We start from the raw sequence: 22,613 nt of genomic DNA, 5'->3' as shown, positions 1-22,613 counted from the left end.
ATTGATAGCCATTAGGTTTCTCCTAAGCATTTTCATTTTGTGTGGATTGTCTTTAGTACATAATTTGGAAAGGGGGGGGTTGTTGAAAGAGGGAAAGAAATGCATAAAGAAGAATATATTGTATAATAGTATGATTTGATTTAATCAACACAACAGGCTACAGCCGAAATTGTCTATGTTTTCGTTTTACAAAATGCAAGATGCATTGCAAAACGATATCTATGAATGTTATATCGGACATACTACATATGTAGGCCTATCTAGAACAAAATCTCCCCTGGAAAAATCCTCCTACGCTGAAGAAAATTATAATTTAGTTCCGTTTCCTCCGTTCGATTCCAGGAAGGTATTCGATTCGTCTATCTATATGCAACTATGCAAGCCCGCAGGAGATCAAGGACAGAAGTAGGTCAAGTTGACAGGGGGTGGATTAAACTGACGTTTAACATTTATATAAAACTATTCTGGAGTGCCATACTTTCTGCGTGAGTGGAGCTATATGTTACTTATTTCCGCTTGAAGTAGATTTTTGATTTAGTGGATTGTTTTCTGCAAGTGCACTGAAGCCTTGCTTCAGTGACAATTTATTTCATCGTTCATCGAGTGACAATGATTAAAGTGTTTCAGTACTATGTTTTGAATTTCATTGAATTAGCGGAAATGAGACCTTGTCTATGGGACAAGACTACAGACTCATATAAAGACAAGATCGAAAAGCAGAAAACCTGGAAAGAAGTATATACAAATCTTGCACAAGACTTCGACACTATGGACAAAAAGAAACGAGAAGCGACAGCCAAGTATAGGATAATATAAAACAATAGTGTTTCAAACACTTTCTGTTTACTTACAGTTGATACACAAAATGTAGATTATATGTAAATGAAAATAAAATGTACAATCGAAGACATAGAAATGGGCCACATCGATGTTTTCTTCGGGGTACGGGCAATTTACCAGCGGTCAATTTGCCACCAAAATTCGACAAAGCAGACAATTTGCCACCAGTTTTCACAAATTCTTGACAATTTGACACTATTGGACACTATTGGATAGTATAGGGTTACTACCTATTGTGACTTGTCAAAATTATTAATTTAGCCATGTTTTCCTGCGAATGCTTTTGATTAGGCCTATGTACGGACCAATTTATAATATACCTTTGTGTACTAAAGAAACGATATTTGAGAATTTACACGTTAGTGCTCCTACGTCACTTGATTGACGTAATACAATTAACCTTGTTCTTTGCATTGAGCTATTTCTCAGATATTGAATGACCCTTCCGTTTATTCATGTCAGTCTGTAATATTACAGGACTCTTCGACTCTTGCAAAAAAAAGAAAAAAATCTGAACAGCGCTGAATATAATTACTAATTCGTTGTACTAAGAAATCGTACGTTTGTTTAGACATGAGAAAGTAATTAATTAAAAAATTTTGAATCTTATGCCCGCAGCTTTTCATATAATGTATAAAGCGAACCTTCCACATGACGCACTGTCAACAATGGATGGATCCAAATCTTTCTAGTGCTACTTTGTTTCCTCTTTCTCCGCCGTAAGTACAGCAAGGCAAGGAGATATCGTTTATTTATTGCTGGACTCATGTTCTCTCCTTCAAGTTCAAACTCAAACTACCTTTCGGCACCGGCATTACCGGGATGTGTGTGGAAAGCAGCGCCGGCACCGACATTGCCGGAGCCGATTCCGGTTTTGCTGGCTGCGTGTGCAAAGCAGCCCCGGTACCGGATCCGGCATTGTCGGTGCCGGATTCGGCATTGCCGGGGACATGTGCAAATGCTCTTAAGGTCTAGTGTAAGTCATAAATTTGTCTGAAGCGACTTCGTGGACTTGTTTTTACGTTCTTCCCCTCTTACTAAAAGTAATAATAATATTTTCTTTCGTCATTTTCAACACGTTCCATATATTCGTTCAACCAAAATTGGTAAATACAAACTATTTTTTGTATATATATTTCGTTAAAATATCAATTTAACGCAAACATAATCCAATGTCTTTTACCCAAAAAAAGGGCGTTACTATGTATCGTGATGAAGGCAAACCTTACTTAGGTTCTGTTAAAGCAATTGAAGGTTCGATTTTCATATTGATCAGTAGCTGACACCTTCTTTTTCCCCCTCTTTTACTTCCAAAGTATCTCTTATAAAGCAATTTATCCTTATAGAGGGTCCAAAAAACTTCTTTTGATTATTCTTAACTTCAGTATTCTTATTTGCATTGGAATAAGACGTAATATTTAGATCTCAAATATTCAGTAATAATAATAATAATAATAATAATAATAATAATAATAATAATAATAATAATAATAATAATAATAATAATAATAATAATAATAATAATAATAATAGTAATAATAATAATAATAATATAGAAGACAAATTCCGCAAGAGGACAGATTACATTAAAATGTGTAAAATCGCCCCTAGCATTAGGCAATAGTTAGAAAATAGTCGGGATTTGAGATAATTGTAAGGACCATCAGGACATACCATCTGCATATATCCCTACAACTAGCTAAATGTTAAAGGGAAAGTTTCCAGGCCAATTTTATGTAGAAAGTAGGGATACTGAACCCAGAAGAGCAATGCAAAAATTTGTTTTTAAGTAATTGTTACGCCGGCTAAGCTACAGAAAAAGTCCATGATGAGAATGAAAGAAATATTGAAAGAAACTGGGAGGAAGCTAAATCCGGAGAAAACTACACACACGGTGTTTATTCAGCACAATGCCCACTAGGCGGGAGCTGGGTGGAAGAGGGTGAACCACTAAATTAACAACACTTCAGTAATAATAATAATAATAATAATAATAATAATAATAATAATAATAATAATAATAATAATAATAATAATAATAATAATAATAATAATAATGGTATTAAAAGTTTTAAAGTACGTATAAAGTTTGGAAAAACTTACTTAAACGTAGGGATTTCGGAGAAGGATTTCCGTACCTTCAAGATACACCTCTGCGACTACCCACATTTTAAACAAAAGCTTTCCACTAACGTTATATGTAGAAAGTGTTCTACTGTATGTTTTAAGAAGAGTAACTGTAATAGAAATAATTGAATATCACTCAACAGTAAGACATATAATATACTAAGTTTAGGATATGAAGAGGTAAGTATAAAAGCTTTGCTTAAAAAATAGCTACACAGACCATAATTCAATGAGCTGTATAATACAAAGTAACAAAAAGCTTCTAAGATTCCGTCTACAGAGTAATTGTTACTTAAACAATGGACATGCACTATTTCGAGAATCGTAACAAGACGAGAAACGTTTACGATACTTTTCATCTCTTCTTGATTCTCATCTCTAAAGTGAGATGATAATTTGTGTTACCATTATCCCGTCTCGAATGTAAACTGTTAATTCTCATGTTATTTTGTTTGTTTCAGAAACAAGATGAGAAATTTCTCTTCTCGTGGGCAACATTAAACAAAACAGAAATATTCTTGCCAAATGTCACGTTTCTTCCTGTAATGGTATGACCGGAGCCATAATTAGCTCCTAGCTTTTAATCTTCAACGAGATAATAATAAGAATTATTATTACTATAATTATCCCTGAAGATTTGATAGTTCAAGTATTGAAACATTCTAATATTCAAATATCTTAATATAATAAAACGTTTGTCATCGTCGATCAATCGAAATCAAAAATCCTAAAGTAAAAATTGCCCGATGGGGATTCGAACCACGAACCTCTAGATTACTGATGCAGTGCCTTGACCACTCAATCACGATCACTACGCCGTAAATAAATCGTCTTTAGTCTTGTTACGTTAGATTTCTTTGCCTCTTCCTGCAAAGTTGTATCTTGTATTTCTTCGTTTCAGAACGTTTTCGTATTTCTTTTATGGTGATATAAGTGAATAATCTTCGGTAAAGTCTATATTAATAACTTGAGTTGTTCTTAAACATTTGGTTCACAAGTTTGGTTCTTCTCAACACGAAACTACAGATATAATATTTAATTTTCATATTTTGCACTTGCTTTCAAAGCAGTCACCATTAAGTGGTGAAGCAATTTTTCCGTCAAGATTCATGAATTTTGTAACAACACGTCAAGAAATGAGTTAAATGAAGGATGAAAAAGTTGATATCAAAGTTTAGTACTGTAAGCTAATGAAAAGCATGTAATAACGTCTCGTATTTGAAAGTAATGTCATCCACTTTTAATTCACTAACTGGTATTAGATTTGGTTAAAGCTTGAAGATCTGGAATGCACAAACTCAGTGTAGCTAAAAGAAAAACGCCACAAGAATGGACGAGAACCGAAGGTAGGACCACCAGCAAAAAACCCCTTCACTAACGCCTCATCAATCGAGCCAACACGTTTTATAAGTTATAAATTTGCATGCAAATAATACCATCATACGTTTCTGCAATCAATGTTTTGCTCTTTTTCTCTTCAAAAACGTAACATGTATACGACGATTCGTTTCGTTTTCCTTTAGAGCATTGAAAGACATTATGTGTGTTTGAGTATAGGACCTTACTTAAAAAAGGTAATACTATTATATCGAAAAAGTAGTTAACGAATTCCTCTCCGAAACAGATCAACAGTACACTTATTTTTCAAATGGTAACTTATAATTATACTTACGTTGGTTGAAAGTTCTCCATAGTTATGGGGGCGAGACACTGAAACCAACCCTACCAAGAGGTGAAGATGACATGTAAAAGACTTCAAATACGAACGATATTAGTGTCGAATTCATGTGCAAAGATGAATAGTGACACTGTGGATGCTGTGTAAGTCCAAGTTAGGCCTTGGTTGGCATGGAGTTGACAATGGGAGATTGACAGGCAAAAAGAATCGAAAATATCCTATGTTTGTTTCGAATGGATAGTTTTCGTGATCTCTGACACAAAAGGTGACATTTTAGATGTGGATATGTCGAAGGTTGACCCTATTTGCATGAAGTCATAGGGGGAACCAGTGAAGATTTCAGAACAGCTTCTTTTAAGTACGTTTCAATACACTGCGGGTGAAAAGTAATAACTCACAGATACTGATATCACACTCGGAATTATCGGAGATATAACTTCTGGAGAAACATTACTAACTGCTCGCACTCTAAAATTTTCACTGCTTTGCAGGGGGGGGGGTAGACAAGGCTTTTTGAGGGCATGTTTTACTAAAATTTCTATCATCATCTCTAAAATTAGATATAATTTACAGAAAAGTAGTGATTTCGTGGAGCAGGAGCTCTGGATTGCCAAGGCATACATTCTGTGTATGTCGAGCTCCTTCTTGGCTAATCGGTTAGCGTACGCGCCTTTGGCGCGGGAGACCCGGGTTCGATTCCCGGCGGGAGCTCATGTGGTTCGGATTCCACGTTAATCAGTAGGTCCACGTCTCATATAGCCTCGCTGCTGAACGGGGCGTAAAACTCAAAATCAATCAATCAATTCTGTGTATGTCCCAGCTGCTCTGAATTGTCATAAGATCCTCTTCAAATGTAAGACGTAAAATGTAATTAAGAAACGTATAACATAGAATACAACATATATAGAAAATATGTTATTATAAATAAGAAATACAGTAGAAAATAATTATAAAACATAATGTTGAAGGACAAGCTTTTTTAAAAAACAGTCATACTTGAATGTAAAATATACTCTAATAGCAATTTTCCATTTATGCAAGGCTACAAACAAGTTAGGAGTGCCATCTGGTAGCCACTATTCATCTCTTCGAACCAGAAAACTATGAATTTGACACCAACATTATTTGTATTCTATTACTTTTTTTTTTTTTTTTTTTTTTTTTACTTATAACCCTTTTCCTTCCCTGGAACGGCTTCAGTGTCTTAGCCCCTACAGTAGATTGTTAAGATGGTAATTTATACGTATGGGAAATTCGTTTGAAATTCCTCCAAAAGTCAATGTTGCACTGTACGTTTTTTTCTGAGTCAAACCTTCTAAATATATATGAATACATTCCAGTAAGAACTGAATTTTGTATTAACGCCTGACTGTCGTCGTTGTGCCAACATTCATGATGATATGCCGTAGGGAAATGAGTTACATTAAGGTTGTAAGATTATATATTAAGTTTGAAACATCGCAAGTTATAGAAACGCATGTAATAACAAATATCATATTTGAAAATAATTTCGAATTAAACTAGCTGTGACTACATTACTTCAAAATTGATTTTGTGGAATGCACAGTGTGAGCGTAGCTCAAAGAAATAATCAATAAGAATGATCTTGATTAGAAGCTCGGACCATACAAGTAGGAATAACTTGCATTAACCATTCACCTAACAGACGAGGACGGACAGGGTTCCGCACTACTTTATCAGATGGTTCTGTCAAATGTAACCTACTTACCACAATAGTAACAAATTTTACTGCCATAAGAAGTGTTCTTAACAAGGAGAAGTTCATTATGCACATTGTAACTAAGTTACAAGAGGTTTATATCCGATCAGAACGGCGCACCAGCAAGTCAACTTTTGGAATATTCCATTAAGTTAGCTTTCAACGTAGCTAAAGGAAACGTATGTGCATAAGTACAGAGTTCTCCGTAGCAGAATGGATAATATCATGGTTCGATAACTACAAGGTTCGGGGTTCGAAACCCGTCTCGGAAGCTTCAGATTTTTAAATTCTTAATTCCTCTTTTCTCAATATCTTTCTCTCCATTCGTAATCATCTGATGCTCTCAAAAGTGTTCTACACCTTATTCCGACAACTGCCTAATGTGATCCTCGTAGTTTGAAACCTCCCTTTCTTGTGTATCACATTTTTTGTCATAATACGAATGCTTTCCAATCATTTTTTTCAGTTCTAAATCTGTGTATATAAATCATTCCTCTCTGTCTTCATATTTCAATCTCTCTCTCTCTCTCTCCGTCTGTCTCTCTCAATGTCACCCAGGAACTCATATGGCTTGAGATCAAACCTTCGACTCTTGAAGCCAAAATTAAGCTCTCTAGCAATGTGCTATCGTAACTCTATAGGTTTGTTGCTAAAACCAGTGTTATTTTAGATTTTATTCGGGGGGGGGGGGTAGGGAAGAGTCTCCGCCGACAAAAAATTTTCACTTTTTTATTAGTGTATTACTATACATTTGCTCAAACAATGTCCTGCCCAAATGACGCTCTTGGAACATTTGCTTGCAATTACTGAAAAGAAATTAAATGAATCGTTGAATAACATTCATTTCTGTCAGTAGATATTCTCGAGCTCTGTGCATGCATTACAGACTTTAGGACGCACAAAACTTAATGTCGTTATTGGCAATTTCCATAGATTTCTTCGGGAGCATCTTACTAGCTTGCAGTCTTTAAAGAAGGGAAACAATAGAACTAAAGGTATTAATGAAGCTGATGGAAGATTGTATGACTTTTTTTAAAAAATAGACTCTTTAAAGATATTTCAGAACAAACGAATGAAAAAGGCTATTTTAGAGCTATAACATTGTAAACTTGATTCCTGTTTTTTTTTTTTTCGTCTGAATGGAAAGAATGTACTACGTCACACACACTGCTTTAGACAAGGAGAGGTGGAGGAAGGAGGGAGTTGGGTTGGAGACAAGAAATAACTAATCGATCGAGACATGTATTTGTGGATTGCATAAGAAAACGGGGCAAGAGTTTGTTATTAATTTGGACTTGGAATTTTTGTAACAATTTCTAAGTCGCGGACTGTACCCCATTCACCAGAGTTGAACGCTCTATTACTGAGCCACGTGGCTCCTTATTATAGGATAAAGGTTCCATATTACAAATTGTATGATTTGCTTGACGTTTTAAAGGAAATAAGTAATTAATTATTATAATTATGTCAATCTCTGTAACGTTTAATAGATAACATTACTCTATGTGTAAAATATGCAGTAGTATTTTTTTTTTCAAATATTTTATCCTAAACACCTTTCTTGGATCTTATTCGTTTAGTGAAAATCACGAGCAATAGTTTTGATATAATTGCCTACAACCTTGAAACAAACTTCTGGGTACATTTATACATACACACACATTCACACATACATATACATACATACAGGTCAAAATGTCACTCTTTTTTGAGGTTGGCTAGGAAAGGTGTGCATATTAAATATATAAAAGGAAGTATACTTTTTGCTTCTCAGATACTTTCTGGTTTGTATCAGTTTTAGTGTTTGTTCTAATGTGAAACAATATGTGGCCAATGTAAAATTCATAGGGTACACTTGTCAGATTTATATTATCTAACTTTTCTATTACTCTTCCCAGGGTGAAGTCATCCAAATTTTGTCTCCAGGTCATGTTATAACACCACAACAATGCATTTTAAGAGCTCTCTGACTAGCACACATGTTCTCGTCTCTTTCTTTGAACTCCTTCGTGTTAAGGAACAGACACATTCAGCACTACGTTCACGCTGAAATCAAAACATGCAGTGCCTAGCTCTGTATAGTGCTGTGCATGGCCTCTGGCAACAAGCTGCACGACTTACAATAATTCCAGCAACATTATTATTTTATTTTACTCTGTTGCAGCAAATTCAGTCGTTTACTATGTGTTTACATTGTTTATATTTTTCCATTAGTAACATACATAATTGGAAAGTTATTATAACATTCAACCCCAATTTCAGTACCAGTATTAATGTTAATTGCTTTCATGATATGATTTCGGGAAATTCGATTTTCTCCGGGAGCTCACGCTGCTTACATTCCATGTTAAGTTGTAAGTCCAAGTTTCATATAGGCTTGATTCTGACAAAGACGCTAAACTGAAAAGTAATTCTAATAAAATGAAATTAGCAATACAGAACTCTACGAAGCACAACATATTTATTGCTTTTATCAATTTATATAATTGTTAACTTTTCTTTTTATATTATCTGTAATAAATTTAATTTAGCTAAAATAGTCTCACTTAATTAGGTAATTTAATCTCACTTATTTCAAAAGGGAGAAGGGAAGCTAGAAATTTCATAATTTATCCAAAGAGAAAATATAAATTTTGATAGCTATTTTCTATTTGCATTAACCTTTTATTTGGCAGTGTTGCTTAAAAGTAACATCGCATTCTATTGCGCTATTCTCACAACTTCAGTGATCATTTATTTGGCATTATTGCGCTCACACTATATTCATATACATGTTTTGCGGATCGCTTCTTTAGATACTTTTAATCTTCGTCAATAAGGGACAGTCAAATTTTAGTACTGTAGAAGCTTTATCTCCTGCATTCCGCGAATGTTCTTGTTCTACTTTTTTATTTGTGGGTTCTTGAATTTGAAAACAATTTCCTTATAAAATGTTACAGAGTTATATCTGAAAAGAAAAAAAATCGGTTTTGCAAACATACGTGACAAGTTCCTTGTAATCCATCCAAACTTCCTGCACAAAACTCGTTCTCTGGAAATGTAGCAACTGTCATATTGTAATCTTCACAGCAGGTTTCTAAGTTTATAATGGGAACTTCTATAAAAAGAAGTACATCCGATTGATCGCCATCCTGCATTAAAGAAAATGACAATAGTTGCTATTTACACTTAACGATAAAATAAATACAAGGTCTATTTCATTGTTGTTTTTACCCTAATATAATATGCTTTTAATAATTCTTATGATTCCTATAAAAAGAAATGCATAATGTTATGGATAAAGAAGAAACTTGGAGATTAAATCAGATTTTTTTAAAGGATATGTATCATCAATAAATCAGTTACCATATCTGATACTTATAGTTTTCAATAAAAATAATTTATTTACTTTTTATTTTATTTGTTTAACAATCACCAGATACAGCTCAGAGACCATTTTACACTGGATATCCAACAACAACAACGAAGGAAAGGATTTGGGAAGGTGTCGGCCAGGATCTGTTTAGTAGGTACAATCCCAGCATTTGCCTGGTAGGACTGAAGAAAACAATGAAAACCTCAGTCAGGATGGTCGGCAGTGGGACTCGATCCCACGACCTCCCGAATGCGAAGCCAACGCTCTACCACTTGAGCTACTTTGCTCGGTATCATTTTAAAATATATTAATACAGTTATACAGAGTGAGTTAAATTTTTGAAAGAGAAAACGCTTTAGCTGTTCAAAACTTCTGATGATAGAAACAAGAACGAATGAAAAGGAACAATTTGACAACTGTCGGCCTTCATGTTGGTCCCGGAATCAAGAACTGGAATGAGAATTTTGTCAGTGACATATGAAATTGGTCTAAAGTTTCAAAAGAGGTAAAATGATGAACATCCGGATAACCAAACTTTAATCAATAAAATGTTATGCATGTTGTAATTTACAATGAATATTTTACTCTTAACTCAGGCTGGCACAGAATACCCACTTGCAAGAGAAGAACGAATCGTGATTGTCGTAGCACATGATAAAATATGTGTGTATATGTAGGACTTGCATTTAGCCGGAAATATCCTCCACGAGAATCTATCTCAAGTAATAGTTGGATCCAAATAAAAATACACATTACCACTGTTACAATGAACAATTTTAAAGCTAAAGAGCAGGTCAAACCATAAGCATTCGTTAAATAGAAAGCGTCAATTGTATCCTCCTTACTTAGATAACACTGGAAGTAAAGTTTAAAGAGAGTTACTTTATTCCACTTTATGATTGGCGATTGGTTACATCAAACTCAAAAAGCTAATCGACATAAATCAGGGTTAAGTGATTAATGAACAAATCAAATGCTGTTATGGATCTGTTTTGTCTATTACTGTTCGAAACGTTAGGTTCGAGGCTGGAGGAACGACGATGCTTTGTGAAATTCGATCCGTATGATGATTCGGGCCTTTCATTATATAATAATAATAATAATAATAATAATAATAATAATAATAATAATAATAATAATAATAATAATAATAATAAGAAGAAGAAGAAGAAGAAGAAGAAGAAGACTTGATGACCCTAACAACGTTTGGTAAATTGTATAATTGATCCAGTCCAGTTATGAAGTGTCCATTATTCCCCATTCCCTTTCTTCTTGGGATCGAATATTCTTGTCATGATTTTATTCTCAAATATTTTCAGTATGCGATCTTCCCTCAGAGTGAGTGACTATGTGTGGCAGCTTCACAGAACAAGAAAGATTGAAATTCCTCGACAGAATTCGCGAAGACAAAGATTTTGAACTAAATAACAATAATAATTATCTGCTTTCAGTCAACGTTGAATTTCTTCGTGGATATGATTTTGGTCTCTTATATCGATTCCAAACATTAAAGGTATCCACTTTGTCGAAAGCAGTATTTGATATTTGAACGTATTCATAATTTGCAGTATTTCTATCCCAGCCAATTACCTAGGATTTCCACTTTCTGAGGTAAATTTTAGAGTTTCACTCACACAGCTACTGCTTCCTTACTATTTATAATAGGACCATGGTTCATACCTTTTTTTTTAGGATAAAGCATGCTTTAGAATGATAAAAAACACTTGTCCTATTATACGCTATAAGTGGAAAAATCAAGTAAACCCGGGAGTTTTTTTTTCAAAACAAGTCTTGCGACCCTCTAGCCCGGGTCGAAAGTTTTGCGACCCTCTAGCCCAGGCCTGGGTTCACATAGGCATCTGTTTTCTTTTTTAAAAAATACGCTGTTATGTATATAACACATGTGCAAATTTTTAATCTTGTATCTTGAAAAGAAAGGGTGGAAAAATTGTTGAAAGTGAGAACTTAGTGCCTACATAAATACATATTCATATTAAAAAAAAAAAAAAAATACTGCGTCATTATTATTTGATCTAGTCACGGTTTAAACATTATTTTCTTAAGCATAAGAGGTCCTTTCCAACGGTACCGCTCACATGTCCATATAATACACCTGAACTGGAAAAATGTGGTAAAATCCTAATTTTTTAAATGCAAATATCACCCCTTGGGCCCGGCCCTTGTTTTGCTTAAGGATTTCAGAAAAAAATTGAGAAATATATAAAGGTACACACAATTCGTATACAAAGTTTTTATCTGATGTCTTGGAAACTAAAGGCATGAACAATTTTTGAAATTTACCTTAAGAAAAAAGATAAATAGTCATGCAATTCGGCCCTCACTTGTTGCCGCAAAAGTTACCATCCGGTTCCAAAATGAATCTCGGGTGTTCATTGGTCCATCCTTGACTTGACCAATAAAAAAAACTCGGCTTAAACACCTGTTATGTAACCTAAACAAGCAACAAACGCGATACTACGCCATGGTACTACCTATTTCACCCAGGAGTGCCGTTGTTTATTTGGGGGCGCTGATGTAGTCAACATTAAGTCATGCGCTGCCTGTCTCTGTATTGGCGAGTGTTGCTAACGCACAATATCGAAAACGAACTGAACAAAGCGTCACGTTCCAACAAAAGGTCCGGAACATGTTATGAAACATGCTACATTTTGAAACTTTATAACATACTCCTAAAAACATGAAAAATTAAAAAGTTGTAAGAATTTGTCTTGATGGTTTTTAGGAATCCTGCTGTAAGCACTTAGGCATCCTAATGCATCCCTTTGTTAATCCTGTTGTAAGAACAGCATAGTAAGAAAATGTAGAATTGTGAAGGATTTATCCTCACTAGTGGCGTAGCTAAGGGGGTTCTAGAGGTGGCTAAGCCCCACATAAATCCAAGTCTAATCCCACGTAGAAAAATCAAAAGTTAAGAAAAAAGAACTCTGGAAAGAACTGCCAAAGATTATTGAAGTTTTACCCAATACAAATTGCATATCGTTCGACAAATAATTTCATCTATACTAAAAACAGAAATGTGAAACCTTACATTTCATATTTCAGTCTTTATTTATTGCTGTTTTCTGGTTATTGTTAGTATGCTGGACCAGGGATTAGGGTGCGAAATTGTCCCAACCTAGGTGACGGGGAAGTGGGGGGAATGTTTCTTCTCAAATGGAAATAAAGTAGAAATAACATTTTATGAAGTTTTTAATGGGCGAGATTCCTCCAACCCTCTCGTGAGTTTGTTCCTTACCCGGGGCCCACGACCCCCGTCTATATTCCAGTAGGCTCCTATCCTCCCGATATTCCCCGTCGCTCCTTTAATAGGTGGTGTTCCATACACTACACCACGGCGGGACCCTAACCCCCTCTAGGCTTTAGTGCTAGCTAAGCAAGAGACAGAGGGACAGTGTTCAAAGAAGTGAACAGGTAAACAAAGCTAAAATAGTAAAATAACTCGCATACAGAAGCATTGCATACTTCCTAATGTGAAATGTATGTCCCAACGATCAGATCTGTTGCTAATTTTCTGCAGATTAGCAAAAGAAACAACAATCTCTTGCAGGGGCGGATCCAGGGGGTCGATCAGGGCAATTGCCCTTCCCCCAGAAGAGGACACTTTTTTATTTTATACATAAATAAAACCCATCCCAGAGTTTGAAGCTCTTAAAAGTAGCTCTAACTAGCAGTATTACAACCTCCCCCCACAAGTCCGTCCTGGATCCGCCCCGGGAAATCAGGCGTAAGCCTGACAACCCTGTAACGTGAGGTCTCGTATATTATGATCTGCAGAGGTCAAGTGGTTGCACATAAGCACGTGGTTTATGAGAACTGTAATATCTGATCAACACCTTATAGTGTCCCGTGTTGTTTTATTTTCGCTCGGGCAAGAGAAGGAAATTAGAGGAAGAGTTATTGTGACGTGTACTCTATTTTCTTGTTTATGTTTCAGTGTTTTATGCACACTTTATTTCTCTTGTTTATATGACTCCTATTGGCGTGTAAAATTTATTATATCATGTGTCTAGGAAAACATGTCATAACCCTATCTTGGATGCAGAACGAAATAAATAAATAATTTTAGGAACCAGCTGGGTTTTCTTCTTTTTCGTAACAAGTGCGATGCATTTTGCTCCTCGTTCTCACTAAGCTAAAGAAGGAAGGATCACTTTTCTTCGAGGTTTTATCGTGAGCATTTTGTTCTTTCGTATAATGGAGTTACAGGTTTTCTAGTACATTGCGTTCGCAACCGTCTCGCCTGTCGAAAGGGGAAATTGTTGAGATAACAAATGATTCGGACACTGATGCATACGAAATACAAGCAGATTATTTTTCTGACGAAATTTGTTATTGATAAGCGAATGGGAGAATCGCTTTTGCCTCCAGTAAAGAAAGGAAAAAGACTCGTAATACAGATGAAGAATTAGGATGGACTGAAAATTTGTAACCATCTCAAAAACCTGAATTTTGCAGAATTTCCGGTTTCAATCCCTCCCAAGTATTTACTGCTATCCCTATCTATCTTTCTTTGATTTATTTTCTTTATTTCTTGACTATGATGCTAGCTATCGTAAATGAAATGAACAGGTACGAATCTCAATAAATTGCAAAGAAGCATCCCGAAGGTGCTTTGAAAAAATACTCTATATTTTCTCTGTGGAGAGACATCACTCTTCCCGAGTAGAATGTTATTTTTAGCGCCTATTCAGCATGCCGCTATCTAAACCTAGTTCCATTTGGGTATTTTTATGTATGGTTTAAAAGAAATGATTTTATTCCACGTTACACGTTTATTAGAATATCAGCAAAATGTTCTTTAAAAGTATGACGTCATCATACCCACCTTCCTGTGCACAAGGCATTTAAATCCGTTTCTACATGACAAATGGTTATTCTTCTTTCAGGAAACCAAATTTTATCTTTCTATGTGCATAATTAAGATTTCAGTAATTTTTTTCTAACTCTCAAAAAACCCCAGGACAAGGGGAAAATGAGGGCTGAAATTGTCCAGGATCGAAAGTGTGAATTCGAACACTGGCAGCAAGCCTCGGCTTGCGAGTTCTGTGACTATGACAGAGAAATAGAGAGAGAGAGAGAGAGAGAGAGAGGGAGAGAGAGGGCGGGAGATAGATAGATGGATAGAGATAGGCTTAGAGAGAGAGGGAGGGAGAGTAGTTGAAGCAAACAATCCTTGTCACTCACATGCCCATACATATACTCCTACGCTAACTTAAACCATGCTTGTTTCCACAAAGAACGTACCATGTTTTCTGCAGAAACGTACTGAGTTTTCAACACTGCAGATTACTGAATCACGAGTGGGCTGTCACGTCTTAGCTGCGTTCTGTTTACATCTTAGTTCTGTGTTTTGCCACCATAAACAACGGCAATCCTATCTGAAATGAGTAGTAACAAAAGTTACCAAGAATCGTAAAAGGGTTAATAATGATAATAATAATAATAATAATAATAAGAAGAAGAAGAAGAAGAAGAAGAAGTAGTAGTAGAAGAAGAAGAAGAAGTAGAAGTAGTAGTAGAAGAAGAAGAAGAAAAAGTAGAAGTAGTAGTAGAAGAAGAAGAAGAAGACTTGATGGCCCTAACAATGTTTGGTAGTGATCCAGTTCTTTGTTAAGTACTTTCCACTATTCCCCATTCCCTTTCTTCTTGGGTTCGAATATCCGTGTCATGATTTTATTTTCAAATATTTTCAGTCTGCGATCTGCTCTCAGAGTGAGTGACTATGTTTGACACCTTCACAGAACAAAAAAACAGATTGAAATTCCTCGACAGAATTCGCGAAAACAAAGATTTTGAACTAAATAACAATAATAATTTTCTGCTTCCACTCAACATTTAATTTCTTCGTGGATATGATTTTGGTCTCTTATATTGAATCTATTTGGTCTCTTACATTAGAGATATCTATTTTGTCGAAAGTAGTATTCAACATTTGAACGTATTCATAATTTGAAGTATTACTATCCCGGCAAATTTGCATGTTTTTTTCTGCATTTGCTTCTAAACACACATCTCTGCAACCGAATAATAAGACCTCTGCATTTTTTTACATTGTTCTCCCATTACCCCTTGTCACATTTTCATCATCAACAAAATCCATAACCTGATGAATTCCATTCAGCTCAATGCCGTGGTTGCAACCTTTGATTTTCCTTATAGAGTACACCAAAACAAAGTTGAATAATAATGGCGATAACTCATCTTGTTTCAGGCCATTCTCAACGCGGGCAACAGTTTTCCTAGTTGGACATCAGTTTTTAATGCTTTTAAACACAGTTTAAATATGTAACTAAATTTTTTGTATTCCAAATTTTGTAAGAATATTGTACAAAATTTATCTTCTAACCGAGGAGTAGGCTTTTCGACAATCAGTAAAGAATTAATGTATCGCTATTGGTTTCCCATTTCTTTTCAATGTTGGTTGAATGGTAAATACCTGATCGATAGTTGATCGATCTTGCCTAAATACATATTGATAATCTCCAATAATTTCTTCTGCCCATGGGGTCAATCTTGCTAGTAGAAAGTTTGAGAGAATTTTATATGATGTTAACAGAAGAGAAATGTCTCGATAATTATTACAATGAGACTTTGTCGCATTTCCTTTATTTTGGAACAATCGGTCATTCTTTCCACACTTTTGATAATCCCTCGTTGTTCCAGATAAGGAGAATGAGTTTTTGTATCTTGATCCATAATTGTCTGCCCTTAGTTAAAATTAATCAGCAAGAATTTTGTTTACACCTTGATATTTACGTATGTTCCCTTAACTTCTTTACAGCGATTTCTACTTCTGTTCGGTTAGCATCTAGAATATACTGTTCTGCTGTGTGTATTTCCTTTTCTCCACGACCATTAGTTTTTTGGCTGCGTGTTAAGTAAATCGTCAAAGAAATCTTTCTATCTACTTAAGATACTCTCTCTATCAGTGAGAATTAATCCATCGACTTTCTTTAATATATAAGTACGGGGCTATTAAGTCCTTTAATATATAAGTGCCCTTACAGATGTGACGAATGCTTTTCTTTTAGTATAATTTTCAAGTTCGTTAATTTTAGCATTCAGAAAATAGTTTTTTTCCTAAACGTTTTGTGGATTTCCCACGTGATGTCAACAAAATTTTCTGCTCTTATATCGTTCGGATTTTGTAGCAACACAATTTTGTCAGTTTTTTCTGCTAGTTTAGTATTAATCATTGAACCATGATTTGTTTCTATGTATTTTCGCGTCCCCCAATTTTTCGTTTGCTAAAATTGTAATAGTATCCCTAGCTTCAACCCAAGCACTCCTAACTTTCTAAAACTGAGAATCTGTTCGACACTTCAATTAGGTATTGGCCTCTCTTCTGTCTCTCCTCTAACTTTCAATTCAACCTCTCCGTTTTAAGATGTTGAATGTTACCTTTATTCAACGATAATCTCTCTCTTATTATTGCTGCTATCAGGTAGTTATCAGTAGTACAGTCAGTTCCTTTCAACAGCGAACATCAATTATGCAAGATTGTCTTCTTCTATTTACTAAAATTGTTCAATTTGATTATGTGTTTTTCCATAGGAGGGATATAAGTGTATTCATGAATGTCGCGATGTGGGAATTTTCTGTTCTTTCCGAAAAGCTTTGAGATATTGTAAAGTTCGCAAGTGTAACGACGTTATCATTATTTTCCTTATGCACACTATCATTGCCTCTAATAAGTTTGAAAATATCCAATCATCCTACCTTCACATTAAAATTTCCCTAAGAGAATTTTTATATGGTATGGCGGGAATTAGTCAAATGCCCGTTCTACTTCTTCGTAAAAACTCTATTATAACGTCATTCTTATCTTCTATTGAGGCATGTACATTAAAACTATTATGGGTCCCAATCAAATCAGTAATTCGACTTGTACTGTTAACTGCCAGACAGGCTGGAGGAGTCATTGTGGGAAAAGCGAGCAGGTTTTGTCAACCACGAAGCGATTATCATTCAACTTGATAACGGTAAGCCACATACTGCTGCAATGACAGGTCAGAAATTAATGCGCTTTGGTTGGAAGATTTTCCCAACTCGGTCTCTCACCCTAGCTAACCCACTATAGACTATCATCATTTTCATATTTTGAAAATTTACTTCATTGGGATACTCTTAATGATGTGAAGGCTATAAAAATAGCCATACGTGAGTTCTTCAACTCCAAACCTGCGAAGTGTTGTCAGCGTGTGATGAAATGGTGGTGAAATGTCATTGATCATACTGATGATATACCTAGGTAGAAAGCCGAAGGTGAAACACACTTGGTGTTTTTGCATTTGGTATGCACATCGAAAATGGTTAGAGCCTTTGCACGTAACTAATACAAAATACAAATTAAATTTAACCAATGGAAAATAACAACAAATTAAATATTAGAATTAAAAACAAACTATTTAATCTAAAAATAGGAAACGTATGTAAGTTTTCGTAAAATCGCTAAACGTATGAGTGAAGTTCAGTTCATTCATAATTAAAAAAAAATGTTGGTATACAGTTTCTTATCTAAAAGTAATTTAGGAATCCGAATTTATTGCAACATATTATAAATAATAAAATTTTAAATTACATGCATGAATTAAATACACAAAGATTTGTTAAAACGAATGAGGTCACAAACATCTATTCTTAAAACAATAACGAAATTCAAATTTAAATATCTAGAGTAACAGTTATAAAATATTGGATCTCCATACCTCAGTTTGTCCAAATCCTGTTACTGTCACGAGCGTGTTGTCATCTATTGATTCTTCTCGTGATGGAAGTTTAATTGGCTTAACATTTTCGTCAAGTACAAGTGGTTCACTGAGCTGAAAAATAAATACACGTTGTAAAATGTTCTATCTACGTTTACACTGATCAAAACACACTTATAATCACCATGCGTCCTCCGGTTCCTAAGGAATTCGCATCACAGAATATGAATCTCTGAACAGTATGTTTACATGTGTTATTAGGAATTTTCCTTATGACTGTCCATCGTAAATGGTGGACTGGTTGTAATTTATGTGGCTACATTTACTAAGCAAACTATATTCCTTTTGATAGCAGTTTATTTTATATCATAGTAGCTGAATAACATAGAGGGCTATTGGTTGATAAGTAGCTTGCAGTATGGTTCAATACTTACGTAGTATTCAAAATGTTGTGTGACGCTTTAGCCAATTCTCTTGTGTTGGCAGTGTCGTGACAATAGTTTACAGGTGACATTCATTGTGGGAAATTTCATAGATAGATGGTCCAAATCGCACGAATTCGCATTCAAAGTCAGTGTGATTGCATGGATACTGCACATTTGATTCTAAAAGTTTTAAACTCCAATATTTCTTCCTCTATTTCCTTTACATTTGTCCATCACTGAGTACTTGTTCGGTGTTATAGAGAAATATAGCAGCAGCAAGTACACTGGATCTCAGAGTTATTTAGCGGTGGGACTTGTTTCCGCCTGGACAAGAAGAACTGCAAAGTGCATTATTTTAGTGGCGGTTGTAATATATTGTAGGATACACAGCTGCCACTGTAGCAAAGAGAAGCAATAAGGTACCATTACTTTATTAAATAAAGCTTGAATTTATCCTTGCGTGTTCGTGACATAAAATCCTTCCTCATTGTCTTTAGAAGGTTACTTCGCGAACCCCCATCTTCCATCGTAACCAAGTCATCCTCATATACTACCAAAATTCCACGCTTATTCTTCACATGTTCTACGTAAGCTGAGTCTCAATTTATAAATAATATTGAAGAAGTATAGGAAATAGTATGACTGGCTCTGACCGTCGGTCATTATCCGAGATGTGATTCCGCGCCACTACGCCAAGATAATACAAGTTATATTTTCGACAAACCTGTATAGGTATACCATGTCAAATATTTGTAGAGTCACGTGCGCATTGCATCTTCTTTATTAAAAAAAACAAGGAATATAACGTTCACAGCATGATTAATACTTTCTACTTTACCTAATGATTTTAAATTGCTATATTATTTTGTAGCTATTTCAATATTAGCATTACTGCAGCCTACTTTGTTATCCACATGAAGAAAACAAATGTTACATATTCCCTATTAAGCTGTAGGTTCACATCTTATCTGGCAGCAACGCTGAAATGGATGCTCAAGTACAATTATACCAACCAAACAATATTACCGAGCATAGTAGTAAATTTCGTTCTACATACTTGATTCTTATTTGATTCTGATGCATAGAACTTTTCTTTCAATGTATACAGTAGATTTTAATTTTGCATTGACTTCAAAGCTTGTTTAGTGAATGAGAATATATTTCTTTAGATACTCACAATGACTGTTTAAAATCAATTTTATATATTCCTAAACGTATATAATACATACCTCTACGAGAGCAATATCATGAACTGGATATATGATGTTGGTGAATGTATAGTTTGGATGTATGTAATATTTCTGAATATTTCGTTTTTGACCTTCCTCTTCAAATGTTGTAGCTCCCGCAATTACTTTCCATGTTAAGGTATTCTCACTGAAATATTAATTGATGAAAATCTAATTCAACACTTAATCTAGCAAATAGGAAAATTTGTACACAGCGAATGTATTTTGTTACAAATAGCAAGTCACTTATTGTCCCGAATAATTCATCATTTAGAACATATGTTTGATATGTTTCTAATTTTCTACAAATTGTGATACATACTTTCGAGTGAACACATTTTGGAACCTCCAGTTCCAGTTGATAAAAAGGGCAATAAGAAATACTCTTGATACTAGTGCTGGTGCGCTACTTTCAAACTTCCATCATCCTCTAATTGGGAAGATTTTGTGTATTAATTATAATTATTCATTAAGAACATTATTATTTTTTCCTACTACAGTTATTTTCGTTCATTGTTAATGTTTTTCTCGTACATGTGCTTCAATTTTATTTCAATCTTAATACATTTGCAAGCTTTTGTTAATGCGTAAGAATATTCTTCATATAATTAACCACTTTGATACTGTTGGTTCCACACTCCCTTATATTATTATCTCTGTTTATATTCTATTAAACAAAAGTTAAAAATGTGATTATAATTTTCTAAAAGGAGATACAATGTTCATTATCGTCAATTTGTAAACAAGAAATAGCATTACCGTCAAATAAAAATTAAACGTACGTACTTCCTATTTTCTTTCTTCGTCACAGCTTTGCAGTATGTAAAACTAAATGTTTCACACCACCGAAAGCAATTTATTTAAATTTTGAATAGGCAACAACAAAATTTCTAAAATGTTCTGTTAAAGATAATTACAAGTTGGTTGTCATTTTACGTGGTATGATTTTGCAGGAGTTTTTCTAACTTAAATATTTCAATATATATTTTCCATTGAAACTACAATCGTAAGTCAATAAGTGTGTGTACTCTTGTAATAGTCATATGTAGATAGGATATACGGTTTTGTGCGCTCATAAGATTTTGTGCGCAGCATTGCCTTCGTTAGTGATAGGCATTAACGTTAATACTTAAGTTCGTCTTGCGCAGTTTCGAAGTAAACGTTACGGCACGATTGTTCGTTAACATCACAAGAAGAATACTGCTCCGTAACCTTTTTTCTATAGTGTGAAAGTATAGAACGAACTAAAATCTATAGAAGATCTTCAGCGTAATATAGGGATTATGTTTCACCACGGTGAAGTATGTATTGTCTGTCTCATAAGTAAATGCATGTTCTCCACTTTATAATATGTTTTCCTTTTTTAAACGGTGGAAACTATAAGAAAATCAGTTCGCTTAATATAATTGATCTTAAAAACTTTCAAAACTGTGGATCCTGGTATAAGAATAAGACATATTACGTTTTCAAATGCAATTTACACAACAAATAACACGAATAATGTGATAAGCAGGGAAAGCAGAGGAACTTTTATACGGTAAGACGACAGAAACTAAAATCATATGCTGAATGTTTAAAGTGTATAGCAAGAAAAAAAGCACGTGAGTGTGTGCTTTATTGGGTAACGTTCTATCCTACCAATCAGCTGATCCATGTTCGTCATCTTGGTCAAATGCCTTTTTATTTTCGTCAAAGGAATAACCATTACTTGTAGTATTTTATTCTTTTTGTCGAAGGAACACCCATTACTTGTAGTTTCGGAGTTCTAAATATGGTGTCATTCTGTTAGATTTTTCTTATTCTTGTCTAAGTTAACAATATATGTCTGCAAGTATAATCCTACATAGATGAAAAGTAGCGATGTTCTAGATTTCTTCCTATTAATAAAATTTAAAAATAAGCTTACATCCGAAACTAAATATACAATTAATTGAAATGAAAGTAGCAGGTTGATGCAATATAACCTGAGGGCAGAACAGCAAACCACTAGGCAGAAGAGCAAAGCAATATAACCAGGAGCGCTTTCAAGTGGCTGTCTTATCTCTGTCTTAACTGTGAACTGAACACACCTTCTTTTAAAACACAATGTTATCAATGAAATATTGATCTGTGTGAAAACATAAAGAGAAGAAAAGAATATACTATTAGTACATTTTGTTTTTAATATTAGATGTTTCAATGTTGAAGAAAAGAAATCATGTCCAATATTAAATGAGAATATGATTAATAAACTAGTGTTCATACCGAGTGGAATGACAGTATGTATTCTGGAAGGTTAATTTTCTATTGCGGAATACTCACATGAAAATGAAAAGAATGTAACATTTATGGAATCAACCCTGTCAAGAGATTGAGTTCTGATGAGAGTTCATGTATTTAAAGATCCCAACTTCAGTTGTAGAAACATTTCACATAGTCTTGGTGCTGAAAGGGATGTTACACTCCCAATGAACCAACTGACCAGTCTTAGAACTATCAGCTTCATGAAAGATGATTGTTTTGCGAACTGG

At 34.6% G+C, this 22,613-nt stretch overlaps 1 protein-coding gene across 1 annotated transcript in view; it reads right to left on the bottom strand.

Moving 5' to 3' along the window:
* LOC145675222 (trypsin-like) overlaps nt 1-22,613 on the bottom strand; it is a 61,370-nt gene that overhangs the window by 5,640 nt on the left and 33,117 nt on the right. Inside the window, exons 2-3 of the mRNA XM_081745603.1 lie at nt 18,450-18,563; nt 9,347-9,496 (exon numbers count right to left, since the gene is read on the bottom strand). Coding sequence (XP_081601729.1) covers nt 9,347-9,496; nt 18,450-18,563 — 264 coding nt within the window. The remainder of the gene's footprint in view (nt 1-9,346; nt 9,497-18,449; nt 18,564-22,613) is intronic.

The sequence above is a fragment of the Thermobia domestica genome, chromosome 18 (assembly GCF_964235325.1).
Source record: "Thermobia domestica chromosome 18, izTheDome1.hap1.1, whole genome shotgun sequence".
NCBI lineage: Eukaryota > Metazoa > Arthropoda > Insecta > Zygentoma > Lepismatidae > Thermobia > Thermobia domestica.
This window is presented reverse-complemented; position numbering and strand designations above follow the sequence as displayed.